Here is an 18,152-nt window from a genome sequence, read left to right as displayed (position 1 = left end):
GCTGCCCCACTGCCCCCGACTGGCTTCCTGGTGGCAAATAATCTGGAATTCTATTCTGCGGAGATTGAAGCATTTGAGATACATTCCGTCAGCCTTTTTTCTGTCCATCCCACAATTTCCCTGTAACTTTACCCTTTTCTCCTTCGTTTCATTCAGTCTCAGATAAAGGAAGGGCTTTGCTCCTTTCCAAGGTTAATCCTTTCTCATGATCTCTTCCACCATCGTCTGTGCTCTCCTTCATATCTTTATCTCTCTCTGACTCTTCTTCCCCTTGACTATATATATTATCATATATATATGAATGACTGTCCCATTTTAAAATCTGTCTCTACTCAGTCTTCTTAAAATAATCACTTCTCAACACTAAGCTTACAAAAAGACTAGTCTATATATCAACTGCATTTTCTTTCCTCATAGTCTTCAAATTCTCCTAAGGCATTCTCCTAAAACTTCTCCATCAGAGTTTACCTCTCCATTAGCTCCAGTTAAATCATAAGGCTTTTCTTTTTCATTTTTTTTTTGAAACTTTTCTGCCAAATGGGTCACCATCAAATAACCCCTCCTCTCATAACTTTTCATTTCTCCTAGGCTAGCATTTTCCTATCTTTATTCTTATTCTAAGGCATTAACTTGCTCTTTATCAGTTTTCCCTCTAGAAAAGCATGTGGTTTTAAAATGTATCCAACAATCGTTTGATATTCCTTCCTTCAGAGCTGGACCCTAATACTGTTTCCCTTGAGTTGGGCTGCACTTGTGATTCTTCTATAATGAAAAGAATAAGGCAGACTGGACTGTGTGTGACTTTTGAGACTAGGTTATAAAAGGCACTGTGGCTTTCTCTTTGCTCTCCCTCTTCAATCACCCACACTGGGGAAAGTTAGTTTCCATGCAATGAGCAGCCCTATGAAAAGACTCCCAAGGCAAAGAACTGACCTACCAGCCAACAACCATGTGAGTGAGACATCTTGAAACATGTATCCCTAGTAAGGCCCATAGATGACTGCCGCCCTGCCTAACATCTTGACTACAACCATGTGACCTTAACCCAGAACCACCCAGCTAAGGCGTTTCCAAGTTCTGATCCTTAGAAACTGAGATAATGCATGTTGGTAATTTTAAGCTGCTGAGTTTTGGGTTAATGTGATATGCACTAATAGATAACTAATACAGTAGGTGATACCTATGATTCTTTATCCCACTTGTCTTTTTATTATACACACTCTTTTCTGGAGAACTTCCTTTTGAGGGGTACATATATCTTTTCAAATTAGGGCTTTCATTTTCTTTTGTTATTTTAATTCCAGTATAGCTAACATACAGTGTTATATTAGTTTCAATACAGTGATTTAATAATTCTACACTTGGTTTCAATATATTGATTTAGTAATTCTATACATTACTCTATGCTCATTGTAATAATCATACTCTTAATACCCTTATACCATATGTAATTCGACAACTAAAATGCTGGCAAAAACCTTTACATATCAGACCTATTTAGTTTCCTCCTGAACATGTCTACCTAAATGGCTCCTTGTCTTTTAACACTTACTAAATATTTACATTTATGTCTTTCTCGTAATCTGCTTCCACTCTAGTCTTCTCTTTCATGGTTAAGGGAGGTATTATCATTCTTATTTTATGAATTAAAAATTCTAGACTCTTCTGTGTTCAACTTGAACCTCACTAAGTACTTTCTATTGAGGGTACGTTATATCAACTCTTCTTCACTAACATCTCCTCAACCTATTCTCTCCTTTGTTTTATCATTGCTTATTTTCCTTTCATGGAACTAACTAACTCTTGTCCTATACTAAAGCAGTGGGTTCCCTGATTCCAATCTTTCCCTGCTGCCAATACTCTTCTTAAAGTTCTGATCAGATTGCGGTCTGGAGAAAAAGTCAAATTTCTTAGGATAGCATTCAGTCAGATTCCATCTGCTCTATTCAGTTTTAGCCCTGATCACTTTCCACTACACACTCATTCCATATTCTAGCCAAATCAATGCATTTCTCAAAAATATGCTATTTTGCTCTGGATCTTTTCTTAAAGGCTAAAATGCTTAGGAATGTCTCTCTTCCTCAAGACTCTACTTGAATTAAGCTATCCCCAATTTAGCCTTCCTTGATCCTTCCCAAATAGAATCCTATACTCCTTTTTGATTACCAGGTTGTATCTGTGTTCTGAAATAACACTCTGTATGGCTATGAGATGGATGACTTTTCCCCTAATTAAACCTTGAGCTCCTTGAAAGGCTTGTCTGTGGTAGTCTCCATATAACTATATGCAAATAATAAACATATCAATAAATGTGGACTGAAGTATTTCTAGTCTAATTTATGTGTTACTATAGTAAAAATTATTAGAATTTTTAAAGTCATCTTATAGAAGCATTTTTCTGGTATTTATTTACTTCTCAACAAAAATGACAATTTTTGGAGAAATGAAGCTCTGTACTTTTTATAATACTTCAGTGTGTTCAAGTAATACTCAAGCAGTATGGAACTGATGAAACTTCATATCCTGATGGGTGACTGCTGATCTAGATATAATGTATTTCATCATTATGGACAGTTTGTACACATCACAAAAGAATGGAAATATATTTCAGTGATGGAAAAGGCAAGTCACCTAACAACAACATTCTGGAAACTTTACTTTCCTGGGCCCTTTTTTTTTTTTTTTTTTTTAAATAAGCTGAAGAACATGTGTTACATCCACAAACATAACCAGTTCAATTAGCTTTTCAGGGGGACAGTATAACTTGGACTTCAGTTATAAATTTCATTTTCATGTTTAAGACAGACCTATGAAGTTCACCAAATTGAAACTCTCCTATTGAACTAAAACCATGCACATGGTATGCGTGATTCACCATTAAAAGATGATTTCATTCAATTGCCATAAACAGAAAATCAGCAAGAACAAAAGAAACAGAACTTACCTATTGTGCTAACTCTGGCTGAAGGACTAGCTAATGCTGCTGGGACAGAGGCTTTGAGGGGGCCTGCCCCACTGTTTATTCTCAGAGCTGGCATATGGGGAGAGGTGGGTGATGTGGGTGATTTGCCATCAGAGGTCTTGGGTTTAGCTGATAGGTTCAGTGGCTGTGCCACTTCATCCTGCAATGATCATTAGAACATGAGCTGTGATAAGGAAAGGCTGGTCAAAAAATGCCTAGAAAAACACAGGTATACAGCCTGGCATTTCCCATCCAATTACTCTACCAATTAGTGATCTTAACATTCAACTTGAACATCACAGTGTTTGGTTAGCTGTCAACAACGTCACTTCCAACTACATATCATGAAAACCCTTTTGTATAAAGTACAAATTTATACTTTCTTGAGATATACATGTACTCAACTATCCAGAAAGTATACAACTGATGTCACCTGTAAGAAATATTCTTAAAAATCTATTCCTTGTACTATTCATTTTTTTGGGAGAAAATACATAATTCATGTACAATTATGATATAGATAGGCTTTTCTCATCCGAAGAATAGGGGTTGAATCCCAAGCATCTTTATAGCTTGGTACTGAGGCAGAGAACCTGGAACATCCATGATGGAGGAGTTAAATGGTATGCACCTCTGATCAGAACTACTCTCCAAATAAAATACATCAAAGAAAGAAATTTTCTAAGTTTCTTAGAAAATGATCTTTTCTCCTAGATCTCACAGAAACAGTTTTGGATTTGATCTAAACATGAAATTAATCATAACTAACACTATACCAATATGTACTCTTTATTTATATGCTACTCTGTTCTAACCACATAACCTTATTATGTTTTAAATCTAGATTGTTGTTCAGATTTTCTTTACAACATATACCACAATCAATACGTTGTGGTAGGAGGATCTTTATGTAGTTAACTCAGCGAATATGGTGATTTCCAATTATTCATTATTCAAACAGGTCAAGTTTACATAGTTTACATTCTGTTTTATACTTTGCTATATTAGCCCTTGTAATTTCATACATAAAATTTATATGTACAATTATCATTAAAATTTTTACCACATCATTTATAAGAATCAGATAATATTAACATTACATCACTCTTTTGGCTGAAAAATTTATTCCTTTTTTGTGCTCTAAAATTAAAACATCATGTCATATGTTTATTTTATTGATAACATCATCTACAATTTTACATTTTTATTGTAGAATAAAAATTTAGTTTGCACTGAACTACTGCTCTATCTTCATGAGTTAAGAACATAAAATATCTACCAGTAGTAGCAGGATAACTTGCCGAAGTGAAACAACTTATAATTAAATGGTGCCATTTGATGGCATGAAAATAAATATTACTGTGTACAATGTATATATACTGTGTATATACCAAAAACCATTGAAACAAATCACTTTATATAAATGGTAAAATGGTATATGATATCAATCTGAAGTTTATTTTTTTTAACGTTTTTTTTTTTTTTTTTCCTAGGAGAGAGAGAGAGACAGCGTGAACAGGGGAGGGTGAGAGAGAGAGGGAGTCACAGACTGAAACAGGCTCCAGGCTCTGAGCTGGCAGTCAGCACGGAGCCCGTCGCGGGGCTCGAACCCACGAACCGCGAGATCAACACCTAAGCAAAAGTCGGACGCTTAACCGACTAAGCCACCCAGGCGCCCCTGAAGTTTATATGTTTAAGTGGCTTATTGTTATTAAATTCCATGGTTAGCTGCACTTAGGAAAGTCACGAACAAACTAGAAAAAAAATGACTAACATTTTTTAAAATCTGAAAATCTATGAGAATTCTAATGGCAATCATGATCACATTAGATGTGTAATAAATCGGTGACCATTATACTGAATTTATATGGATTCATAGAAGTGTGGAAGGAAGGAAGGAAGGAAGGAAGGAAGGAAGGAAGGAAGGAAGGAAGGAAAGAAGGAAAATCGATTCCATGGCTGGCTCACTATATAATTAAGAAGAGTTTACTTTAGCATTTTTAAAACAGCAGGGGCAAAATTATGCCTAAATTTTTCAATCTGGCACATTCAGTTGAGCTGGTGAGCCATAATCCTTCTATAGGACGTTATGGTTGACAGAAACTCGGAAGTATTGCATCCTTCTGGGTATTCTCCTATACCACAGTATGGATGAGTAGTTTGCAAATATGATCCTTGGATCAGTACCATCAGGATCACCTGGGAACTTAGAAAAGCAAATTCTCTATTCTAGAAACTTTGGAGGTGGGTTCTAGCAACCTGTATTTTAACAAGCATTCTCAGGGTTGCCTGGATGGCTCAGTCAGTTAAGTGTCTGCCTTTGGCTCAGGTCACGATCTCATGGTTCATGAGTTCAAGCCCTGCATCAGATTCTCTCCTGTCTGCACAGAGTCTGCTTTGGATCCACTGTCCTCCTCTCTCTGCCTTTCCCCGCTCATGCTCTCTCTCTCTCAAAAAATAAAAAATAGAAATAAAAAAAGTAAGAAAAAGACAAGCACTCCCAGATGATTCTGATGCACACTAACATTTGAAAGCCGCCACCGTATACAATACAAAGGAAGATAATTTTTTAAAAAAATTATCAAGGTTCAAAAACTTTTAAAAATGTTCCTCAATGTAAGGATGTTACATTAAAAAATACACAGTTATACTCATTTTTAAAATTTTATCAAAGCATAACATACTACTACTACTAATAAATGAAAGCATTCCTATACATAATAAGCTAAATATTACTGACATTCAGTAGACCAATAAAGATTACAATCCAGATTCTCTTCTCAATAATTCAGCCTAAATATCCTGTCAGACAGGTGCTTGACCTACTGTTACCTATGCAGCCGTAAATATTCTAGACACTTTTTCCTCTATCAAATGTACCTGCTTACTACTTTCTATATGAAACTACCAGCTTTTGTCCAGACAGCCTGAAAACTTCCCTGGACAGTATTCAGAACTCTTGCAAAAGTTTTGAGGGGATACTTGGAGAAATTAAGGTGGTTGTTTCACTTGACAGTGCAGAAAAAAAGAGAGGAAGGGATATATTCCCAGAGTTGCAACAGAAGAGATTTATGAGCACAGAGGAAATAGAGCATGATTGCATGTGTAGGGGGATGAGGGTCTTCATGAAGATGATGCAGAGATGTAGGTGCTGATGACAGGAAGCATATGAAATGTCATGTGCTTAGCTGTAAGCACTAAGAACTATTACATGCACATTCTGAAAAATGACTACCCAAAGCATTTATTACAGCAAGAGACTCGCTGGAACTCCTCCATTCAAGGCAGCACAGATGTCTGAAAGCCAAAAAGTGCAAAGCCCCAAGGACATAATAGAGGTTGACAGTTCCCAAGTTGATAGAAATGTCATTCAAAATTGCCCTTTCATTCTCTTTCATTGTGTGACCAGGCTAATGGTATATTAATAAGAACCCACATGCTTGATTCTTATACTGGTAACTATATAAATAATTTTGACCCATTATATGATATTATTTCACAATTCGGTTCTTCTAATAATTTACTACTGAGCTACTACACCAAATACCTATTATTCATGAAGAGTACAAAAATTGTAGTAGTTTCCCATTTTCTATTAATTATTTTTCACTTGACTAGATGAAAATCTTTAAACCCTAACTATAAAACGAAAGTGGACTGCTTACTTATGACCTGCATGCTCATAATTATGAATGTGTGCAATAAATGCCAAAGGGAAGGATTTTTCTAAATGGTTTTCCACTTTTTTATTTGCAGTATCTTATGTAGGAGAAATTTGAAAGCTTAGCATCATCAAACCATACTCTTACAAATAAAGCATTCATTTTAAAATAGTAAATAAATATTTTTTAATATAAAAGAATATAAGTAATTTTCAAAGTCAAGAAAGCAGTGGGAAAAAGCATTTCTATCAAGTACATCATAAAGCAATAAGGAGAGCAATTTCTTTTTAATTACTTGCCCAATTGTTATATGATGCTGCCAATTGAAATTTTTTAAAATAATGTATTTCATAATTAGTTAATTTATCCACAAAATGATAGTTATGAAAAATCTTATGTATCTGTTGAATAGTTCCAAAGTTGATATGTTAACCTAATACAAATGCAAGGCAAACATTTAAGCTGAGGTAAATGTGTAAGCTAAGGTAAGCAACTTTTAACTAACAGGTTATTACTTACATTTATAGAATTCATAATAAACATTTCAAATCATTTATTTAATCTTCAATACTATGAAGTAATTAATAATCTCAAAGAGGAAACTAAAAATCACAGAGATCTAAAGAAACCCATGTTTTTGGACTCAACACACAATATTCATTCTATTTGTGTAACAAATTTAATCTTAACTTTAAAAAGATATTGATGGAATAGAATTTCTGATATTCAGACTTAACCATATAATTCTTCACATAGTAAAACACATAAACATCATACACCTGTAACAAAATGAAGTCATACACACATTTGCTATGCATGTACTAAACTTCATAGTTAAGGCAACATTTATTTTGGTGATTTTCTTTGTGCTTCTCTGATCTCCATACTATACAGCATCAAAAATGTCCTCTGATAATGCTAAAAAGTCATCAAATCCGACTATTTTGTTTGAGAAAATAACAAGGGCTCATACATAGTATGTCAGAAAATACAGTAATTCAATAATGTGTGAGAAAATAACATTTCATACACATAAATACAAGTTTTAGGAACCTATTTATGATTATAATTGCTCCTAATAAAGTGTTGTCTAATCTTAGTTGTCTGGGATAGAATGCAAAACAATTATAATCTATACAAACATACATTTCAGGCATGTTCTGCTTACTTAGAGCTACTACAACTTGCTTAAAAGCAAACATTTCAGTTAATATCAACTTGTGGTCCCAGTAGTAGAAATACTGTGGAGGTTCTAATGAATTTGTATTTTGGCAATGAAAATAAATACTCCACACAGAAAAATAATAAATTTGGATAAAGAAAATTATTTGACATAAATATCAATAGGCTGAGGAGCACTGGAGAAATAGAAGTGTTATCATGAATGCAGAATTATTTTGTAAACCTAACAAAAACAGAGAAATAACTATAAAAAGTTAAAATATAATTTATTTAGATGATTTTCAAATAATATGCTTATTTTAGGAAAAAAATGTTACTCAAACATAATTGTATAATATTCTTAATTTTTAATGTGCCAAGACCAAATTGCTCATAAAAATCAAAGATAACTTATCAAAAAAAAATCATTCTCCAGAATCCTGGAGGCGTATTTCTCTCTCCCTACTCCTTAATCTTTCTTCATTTTTCTGCTAAGGAATTTAAATTTTTTTAATGTTTTATTTCTGAGAGAGAGAGAGAGAATGAGAGACAACATGAGCAAGGGAGGGTCAGAGAGAGAGGGAGATTCAAAATCTGAAACAGGCTCCAGGCTCTGAGCTAGCTATCAGCACAGAGCCCAAAGCGGGGCTCGAACCCACAAACCGTGAGATCATGACCTTAGCCAAAGTCGGAAGCTCAATCGACTGAGCCACCCAGGTGCTCCTCTGCTAAGGAATCTTAACAGAGGGCCAGAAAATAGGAATACCAGTGATGAGGGAGCATATGGCAAGCTAAGGCAAAGTACAGGACCTCTGTCTGAAGGTGGGGTATGGGTGATATTCCTCTAACATTTCTAGCTGCCCCAGGGGATAGGCAAGAAAACAAATGGTTGACTGATAGAGACCATAGTCATGCAAGACAGGAGTCTCCTTCAGTTTATGGATAATTTAGTAAACTGCAAGAAAAAAGGTAATCTTATCCATAGCCTGAAATCTCAAGAAATTTATAGACTGTTTCCTGGAGCCCTAATGTCACCCTCATCAAGATGTAAGCGGATTTAAGTGCTTGCAACAGTGATGTGGGAAACAGAGGCAAATGAAAAACTAAATTCCCTTACTGCCTACAGCCCATTGACAAGTCCTTGACACAGACAGGGTCGAGAATGACACTTTGCTAGGGGCAAAAGGGGATCTTGGCTTAACATTATCCTGTAAGTCTCCTGAAACACATAAAAATTCCTTTGAAAACCTCCTTTATCTTTAAACATTTTTTTTAATGTTTATTTATTTTTGAGAGAAAGAGAGACAGAGCATGAGCAGAGGAGGGGCACAGAGAGACAGAGACAGAATCTGAAGAAGGCTCCAGTCTCTGATAGAGCCCTATGCGGGGCTCCAACTCACAAACCATGAGATCATGACCTGAGCTGAAGTTGGATGCTTAACTGACTGAATCACCCAGGCGCTCCACAAACCTCCTTTATCTTTAAGCCCATGTATACGTTGACAATTATACTCCAAGCATACGGCCCCTGATATATATGTGTAGGGTGTCATGATTGAGATTTTACTAAACAGTAATAAATGGTGTTTTCCTAACAACAGTTAGCCCCTCAAGGGCCTGGAAACCTTGCTTCCAAAATTCCTTAGAGATTTCCCCTGTCCCTAACCCCTTCCCAACCTGAAAGTATATAATCAGTCACTCTTCACAAGCCCAGTGCAGCCCTTTCTGCCCAAAAATCTTGTCCCCATGTTTTAATAAAATCACCTTTTTACACCAAAGACGTCTTCAAGAATTCCTTCTTGGCCATTGGGTCTAAACCCCACCATTACCCCAAAACCCTCATCACCTAAAGAAATCTACTCCTTTCTTTCTATTTGTATCCTTGTCCTTCACAATATAGAATATATCTATAAGGTGCACCACTAAGGAAAGCAGATGATAATATCCTCCAGAATAAAAATTTCACCTTTATCTACATCTTTATCAAAATTTTTCATTATCAATTTCTTATCAAAAATTTTTCCTTAAATATTTACCTAGAGTAATTATAAAAAATCAAATATTTATTTGGTAGTTACCAAATTTATAGCATTCTAATGGCAATGGAAAAGAACATCTAAATTTATTAAATCATCCACCCATTCATTCATTCTTCATTGAATGAAATTTCAACTATTTATTATTTGCTATTACAGGTTGGGCATTAGAAAAATGCAAATCACTTGACATATAGGCCTGTGGTTTTAAGGCTGTGTTTTTGTGTCAGGTAATAAACAAGGAAAAAGTGTCGTTAATTTATATTTAAGGCTGCAATAAAGATGTATATGGATGTATGTATTACGTTTTATTTAAACTTAATTATTTGAGGACAGTTTGTCTATGTATTTAATACATTCTTTCATTTATAAATACGATTGGATTCCTTAATAGCCATGCAATGATTGAATTAAAAAGTACAAAATTTCAGCCTCCTTCCTCTGCACTATTTGAAAACTGTGATTTTCCCCATATTTATCACAAATACTCATGTGAAGTATGTAGCAATGATAACATATGGGGAAGAGTAAAGGCACTCATGAAACATGCTGCAAAATTCATCACCCAGTTGCTATTATCCTCTCTGATGAAATAATCGTATTAAGTTGAGTAGGGAAGTTACACTACTGGTTGAATCACATAACGGGCACTCTGCAGCTTCACCTCTCTTGCCTAGCTCAGCTTTGCATCCATTGTCCAGTCCTAGTGTTCACTAGGGAGCCCTCCTTCAAATTTTCACCCAAATAAGGCATCTCTTTCTGCAGTTCAGTAGGGGTTTACTATAGAGAAAAACAAAACAAAACAGAACAGAACAGAAATACCATCAGGATATCCAAAAAGACTCTAGTGTCCCTGACCTTTCCTTCAAGAATGTCGATCAGAAAAAAGGTTTGCATTGATGTGCAAGAGTCAAGCAAACTAATACAAGATAAAACTAACTGAACATCTTACATTATTTTCGTAGCCCCTGAAGAATTCGGGTTCCTACTCGTGGCTTCTCCAACTCCATACTTGAGTAGGAAGTTCTTGGTACCTAAAAATTAAGTCTATCATCTTAAAGAACACAAGGTCCTGACTCTCCTTTCATGAACAAATGATTGCTTTTGGTTTTACAAATTGCAAGATGCCTTGTTAACCAGGCAGATAGAGTTTCAGGAATTCTTTGATAGGTATGCTTTTGCTATGTTAATGCCACTCTTAGACTTGACCCTCCCTTAAATTCAAGTCTTAAGTGATTTAGCCGAGGGTAATGTAGTCTAGCCTCTCATTTAGCTTCCTAGTTTTGCCATTTTACACTTTTGCAAAATATATACCTGCTTCTTTTAAACATGGGTACCTGTGGGGTAGTTGGGGGACATTTGCTTCATTGTGGTAATTTTATAGTTTTTACATTCAAATTGTTGGCCTTAACTTAAAGGTATTCACATAGTTTTCATCATTCCATTCGTTGTTTAACATGCTCCCTGTTCTTTCTCCATTAACATTCTAGTAGAGCATTTCCCTTCTTTTTTGATTTCAATGATTTAATAGGTCTAAACTGTAAATTACACCCACAAACACACGTATATATATTTGAACACAAATAGAGCAAAGAATAAAGAGTGTGGCTTGTGGAATATCAATACTATTTCGTAACCATTTTTTAATTAAAAAATTGCTTTGAAATACTGAAGACAAATAATGCCAATGTTTCTACACACAAAGGTCTGTGGTAGCCAGCCTCCAAGACTGCCCTCCCCCCACCCCACCCATGATACTTGCCTCCTGGCATTTATGTCCCTGTGTATTCCCCTTCCACAATAAATAGGGTTGACCTATATAACCAATAAGATTTTGCATATATGACAGTTTGACTCCTGGTACTAGGTCATAAAAGACATTGCAGCTTCTACCTTCCTCTTTCTTGGAACACTTGTTCTCAGGTATGGTTTCTCTGTCTTAGCACTATTGACATTTTGGCTGAATAATTTTGCTGTGAGTGACTGTCCTGTGTCCTGTAGGATGTTTAGCTGTACCCCTGGCCCTACTAGATGCTTGTAGCATTCCTGCCCAGGTTTCAGCAACAAAAGCTGTCTCCAGACACTGCCATATATCTCCTGCAGGAGAATGTCATGCAGGGGTGTGCCACCTGCCATGTCATGAGGACACTTAAACCCATAGAGAGGCCCAGTATTTTGTTAGGCAGTGATACCGAATCCATCCTCTATGAAGGAAGTATAACCAATACATGTGATGTTCTAATATTATTCCAAAGCCTTTTTTTTTTTTTACCATGATTGAATTTGACTCCTGGAAAAATACTTGTTTCTCCTTCTTCAACCATAATACATGAATACGTTTCACAAGTCTCCCTCAGTTTTACTCATTTACTTTACATATCATTCTTTTTATTTTTTCTTTCTATCTCCCTTAATATTTCCTCTCCCTCCTTTTTAACATTTCTAACTCAGCTTTTGAAACTTTAATATTTTTTAATGTTATTTTAAAAAATTTTTAATGTTTGTTTTTTGTGTGTGTGAGAGAGAGACAGTGCAAGCTGGGGAGGGGCAGAGAGAGAGGGAGACAAAGAATCTGAAACAGGCTCCATGCTCTGAGCACAGTGTCCGACGCAGGGCTTGAGCTCACAAACCATGAGATCATGACCTGAGCTGAAGTCGGACGCTTAACTGACGGAGCCACCCAGGTGCCCTGAAACTTTAATTTTACATTCACTCTCTATCTAACTTCTACTTTTTCTTTTCTTTTCTTTTTTTAAATTTTTTTTAACGTTTTATTTATTTCTAGGAGAGAGAGAGAGAGACAGCATGAGCAGGGGAGGGTCAGAGAGAGAGGGAGTCACATACTGAAACAGTCTCCAGGCTCTTTGCTGGCAGTCAGCACAGAGCCCGACGCGGGGCTCGAACCCACGAACTGCGAGATCATGACCTTAGCTTAAGTCAGACGCTTAACCGACTAAGCCACCCAGGCGCCCCCTACTTTTTATTTTCAAAACATGCTAAAAATATACTGTATAAATACAGCTTCTATATATTTACTTAGAACAATCTTCTATGAGAAGACTTTTAGCTCACAATACCAAATGAAAACCCACTCACAGAAATTCTGCAGAGCAAAATTTTTCAAATGCATAATGTATTTGAAAAGAGGAAGAACAGAAGGAATACAAGTGTCAACAATAATATTTGATGAGAACAGACATAGCATGAGACAGTATAAAATGTACGGTGTTTCAGATTCAACTTTATTTAACCTCTGGTCCCTAGACAACTTCAAATTCTCAATAATAATGGTTATTTTGTCCTCTGGTGCTCATTATATCTGGAAGACTGCTATTATCTTTTAAAATGATTAATAGTTCTTCTACCAAGAGGCTAAAAGAAAGCATAAAGCAGTAAGATTTGATGTTAATAATCATACCAGTTCTTCTTATTAACCTCTAAATGCAAGTCTCCAAAAGCTTTTAAAAAATGCTTTAGAGAAATTAAAGAGTTGGTCACTCCTTGTGTAGAAAGAACATAATGTTTTCTTGGCACCACCTGATCAGTCCTTAAATTCATAATTAAAAAGCATTTGTCATTGTTACTTTCCTGTTAGTGTCACTTTAAGATACGTGAAAATGAATTAATCAAGAACTACAAAATTATCAAATGATGCAAAGGATTCATACACACACACACAAAGCAGGAGCTCTCGGAGCAATACAGCTTATAAAATAAACTCTAAGGAAATTGAAGACCTGTGTTTTGGGTTTGGCACCTCTACCTGAACATCCAAAATGAGCATGCCAACCTCTCTGCCTAAATCTACAAAAGGAAATAATATCAGAAGGCAGTATAAAAAACACCAATACAAATGAGTATAAACTCTCTGTTCCACTGTCCCATTTGTAAGCATAATATTCACAGGGCAAAAACACTCATGAAAATATTAAAAGAATGAGCTGATCTTGAAATAAAACAATTAAATATTTTGGAAGACTCTTAGCGGGCTAAAAAAACTTATTTTTAAAAGTATCTATGGTTTTTGGGCACCTGGGTGGCTTAGTCTGTTAAGCGTCTAACTTTGGCTTAGGTCATGATCTCCTGGTTCACTGAGTTTGAGCCCCATGTCAGGCTCTTTGCCGACAGCTCAGAGCCTGGAACCTGATTCAGATTTTGTGTGTGTCTCTCTCTCTGGCCGTCTCCCGCTCACACTCTATCTCTGCCTTTCTTTCAAAAATAAATAAAAACATTAAAAAATTGTAAAAAAATTAAAAAAAAATATATATCTATGGTTCTTTTAGGGAACCATAATTTTTATAAATTTTATAAATCCTAGGAAGAATTTGGTCTGGTTATAAGCAGATAAACCATCTTTAGATGGCCAACCTGGGAGAAAGGGAGAGAAAAAATAGCAGGCATAATCATACATAAAATCACTTAATACTAACTCTCATCAATTAAGTCTAAAACCTCATTTCCATTGCCTACCTTTATGCGTGTACAGTTTCTAATGGGCACAAGTCCCCAGTAGACCAGTGGGCTCACTATCACTATTAGGTGACTATTATGTTGTGGAAATTAACTGGTATATTGTGTGTATTTGGGAGACTTGAGTAAAAGCCAAATTGTCTAGGGCATAGAACCTTGGGGCAGAATGGATATATGTGTGTATGTGTGCGTGTAATGGAGTTAAAGGCAAATGAGACACAAAATGAGAAAGTTAGGGAAGACTAAGACAGCACCCTGTTATTACTAACAAACCACTGTATTCTGTTTAATTGCATTATTGATAAATTGTTTTCCATTATTGTTTTTTCATAGAGGGTTTTAAAAATTCCTTACATCTACATACAATATAAATCTCCCTGTGGCTAGTGAAGAATAGAAACATAGGCACTATCGTAATATATTCCTCCAAGTGAATTCTTCTCACTACTTGAATTTCATAGTTCTCCCTAGTCTTCAGAGTTTTGCTCTCTTTTTTCTTGCCTTCCCCTATTGTTGAGGGTATGACATCTCTGGGACACATAGCTTTCTAGTTAGAGATGTTAGCTAACACAGCCATTGTCAGGCACTGCTCAGTGACAGGTTTCCTATGAATTTAACTTGAAACTTTACTAGGTCACTACATCTAAACCACAACTCTTTCTGTTCCATGTACTGCAGACAGAGAAAGAGAGGCAATCATTGAAGACAAAGAGTAAAAAGTCCAAACATAGGCAAAAATAAAATTTAAATGCAAAACTTACTTCTTTTGCTCCCACTTGGTTTAACCCAGACTGATTCTCACCTTTCATATTAAGGGAAGTACTGGAAATTTTCCTTAATGTATAGAATTAGAAGAGTTGTCCCATCTGCTTTGGCCTTACTTTTCTTTTTTTTCTTCTCATGTGGTAGATTTATTCTTTAATTTGTTCCAAAGTATCACTTAGGCATTATTCCCAACAGCAGTGCTAGTCATGGAAGAGAAGGAATTTATATTCTAGTAGTCTAGAACTGGGATTTGGATTTTAAATCTTAGATGCTTAATTAAATGAAATTTTCAGAAGTTTTTATAAGGTTATAATTCCCTTATTCCATGGATCCTCACCTCAGCTTTTCTAAAAATACAAAAAGGTATCAAAGGCATGAACTCTTGGAATATTAGTTCTATAAAACTTGCTATTTGAGATTAGATGATTTTTACGAAATAAAGATTATTTTCCCTTCCCCTAAATATTAATGAAAAATAATGGCTTTCTAAAGATGATCAACTTAAAGTGTTGTTCCATTCTCCTACTAGAGAATGAATAAAAGAAAAGGCATAGTATATGTCTAATTGAATATAGAAATTATGCAACTTTTACCTGGGAAAAAGAATCTACTCTAAAAGAAATGCTGATTTTGTCATAAAGAGAGCTAATTTCTCAAGAAGAAATAAATGCTTAGAGCCCTAAACACTGTTTATTACACTAATATTTGGAGGGAGTCAGTTAAATATTATAAAACATATAAAATCACATCAAATAAGTTTAGTAAGCTAAATATTAATATTTAAAAATAATTTGAATACTTTTATATTTGTTCATCTTATTGCTGATTTTCTAATACTGTTCACTTACTCCCTGACATCTAAATAACTTTACTAGTTACAAAGCATCCTTACATATTTTTTATTTTTTAAAGATTTTATTTATTTAATTTTTAAATTTATTTGAGAGAGAGAGCATGAGTAGGGGAGAGTGGCAGAGGGAGAGAGTGAGAAAGAGAGAGAGAGAGAGAATCTTTTTTTTTTACATTTTTAAATGTTTTATTTATTTGTGTGAGAGAGAGAAAGAGAGAGAGAGGCGATGTGAGCAGAGGAGGGTCAGAGAGAGAGGGAGACACAGAATCAGAAGTAGGCTCCGGCTCTAGCTGTCAGCACAGAGCCTGACGCAGGGCTTGAACCCACGAACCATGAGATCATGACCTGAGTGGAAGTTGGATGCTTAACCAACTGAGCCACCCAGGTGCCTTGAGAGTGAATATCTTAAGCAGGCTCCACACTCAGCTACTCAACAAAGAGTTAAATGCGGGCCTTGATCTCAGGACCTGAGCTGAAATCAAGAGTAGGATGCTTAATCAGCTGAGCCACCCAGAGGCCCCTGTCTTATTTTAGTATCACAGCAAGAGTGTGAGATACTATCAATCCCACTTCACAGATAAGGAAACTGACATCAGAGATATTTAAAAATTTGCCAATGGTCATAACTTTAGTAAGCTTGGGACTTGAACTCAAGTCACTGCAATGTAAGCCTAAGTAACTTTCCATCTAAATACCATCAGGAAAAATTTCTTGGAAAAATCGGATTGGCAACCAAAATCTTGTAGTTTCTTCTTCATTTCGAAGACATTGTAATACCCCATTATTAGCATTATCAGGGATCAGTTGGGGTAATATTAGTCTGAACCCTAGAAAAATGTTTATAATACTAAATCATAAAATATTTTACCAAAGCGGCTGCCTACAAGTAAATTCCAAATATATTCATATATCTAAAATATAAAATAAAAGAGTGCATGTTTGAAGTAAATGCATAAATATCCTCAACACTACTATTTGAATAAACCTATTTTGTTTCAACATAAAACACATTGCCATTTACCTACATCCAAATGCTGTCCAGTCATTTAGAGAGGAACTAATATTGCAAGAAATGAAAGAGAGGGTAGAAAAGACCTTTAGCCCACCTACTGGCTTGACCAAAGGCTATGAATCCATCCCAGGTTTATTTCAAATGAGTTGTGTCAAAGGTTACCCACAGGCCATTTTATTGTGATTGATAGCTGATGTCTGCAAATCTCCTTTTATTTTAATGATAACCTCAATAGAGTCATTAAGGCATTCTTTGTCTTCACAGCAGTGACCAGGAGGGAACTGATGTCTTTAAAGAATTTGGTAACTACTTATAGAGAATGTCAGTTAAGGCCAGTTTTTATGTTGTGCTCAGGAGACAAAATATTTTTTCTTGATGTATTGAAGATGCTTGGCTTGATTATATATTCTGCCTATTGCTGTTATAATATTAAATTCAAGGTATAGGGCAAAGAAAATTCAATAAAGATGAAAAGGCTTAGAATTGAGCATCAGGTAAGAGTCTGATTTTAATTATAATGATCTCAAATTCGTATTAAAGCTCTCACAGCATAATGATTCTTAAGTGTCTGTATTGAGTTAAGCATGTCATGAAGCATGAAGAATTGCAAGATTGATTTATCAGATATTCATTTAAGAAATAGGCAATTAAAATAATTAATGTGTAGTGAAACTCAGCTGTAATGCCGCATGTTTAATTTTTCCCAACCCATAACATTAAAAGAATAATACATTTCACAGTCTGGATGGCATAAAAGATTTTATATAGCAACTGTAATGATATCATTACATAAGAGTTTTGATCATATCTTCTAGACTGAACTAAGGAGAAAGGATAAGTGAATTTATTTTATATTTGACCTTATTTTAAATGTTGCTTTTGGTCATTAGATGGCCAATTAAAATGAATCTGCATTCTTGATTCCTGTAGTAAGGGATGAAATACATACATAGACACATATGTTTATACAAGTAGAATATAAACTAATATGTGAGCATGTATAGATGAAATATTTCTTTGCCTTATTTAAGCTAGATTGTCTGGCAAAAAGAGAAGCAGAGAATGCTGAACTACCAAATATAAGAGAGAAAGACAAAATAATTTTCTTGCCTAAAATTTCATTTGGGTGAATTGTCCATTAAACAACATAACTAAATGAGCCAAAATTAGTATAAGCCTGTGCCTTTTATTTCAGGATGCACTTAATTCTTCAGCATCTGTATGGGAGGCTATT

General features: G+C 35.2%; 1 protein-coding gene across 1 annotated transcript in view; it reads right to left on the bottom strand.

Annotated features, from left to right (window-relative positions):
• Nucleotides 1-18,152, bottom strand: part of SOX5 (SRY-box transcription factor 5) — a 349,953-nt gene that overhangs the window by 36,549 nt on the left and 295,252 nt on the right. Inside the window, exon 9 of the mRNA XM_039238579.1 lies at nucleotides 2,945-3,122. Coding sequence (XP_039094510.1) covers nucleotides 2,945-3,122 — 178 coding nt within the window. The remainder of the gene's footprint in view (nucleotides 1-2,944; nucleotides 3,123-18,152) is intronic.

Source organism: Hyaena hyaena, unplaced genomic scaffold, assembly GCF_003009895.1.
Source record: "Hyaena hyaena isolate Hyena2069 unplaced genomic scaffold, ASM300989v1 scaffold_143, whole genome shotgun sequence".
Lineage (NCBI taxonomy): Eukaryota > Metazoa > Chordata > Mammalia > Carnivora > Hyaenidae > Hyaena > Hyaena hyaena.
This window is presented reverse-complemented; position numbering and strand designations above follow the sequence as displayed.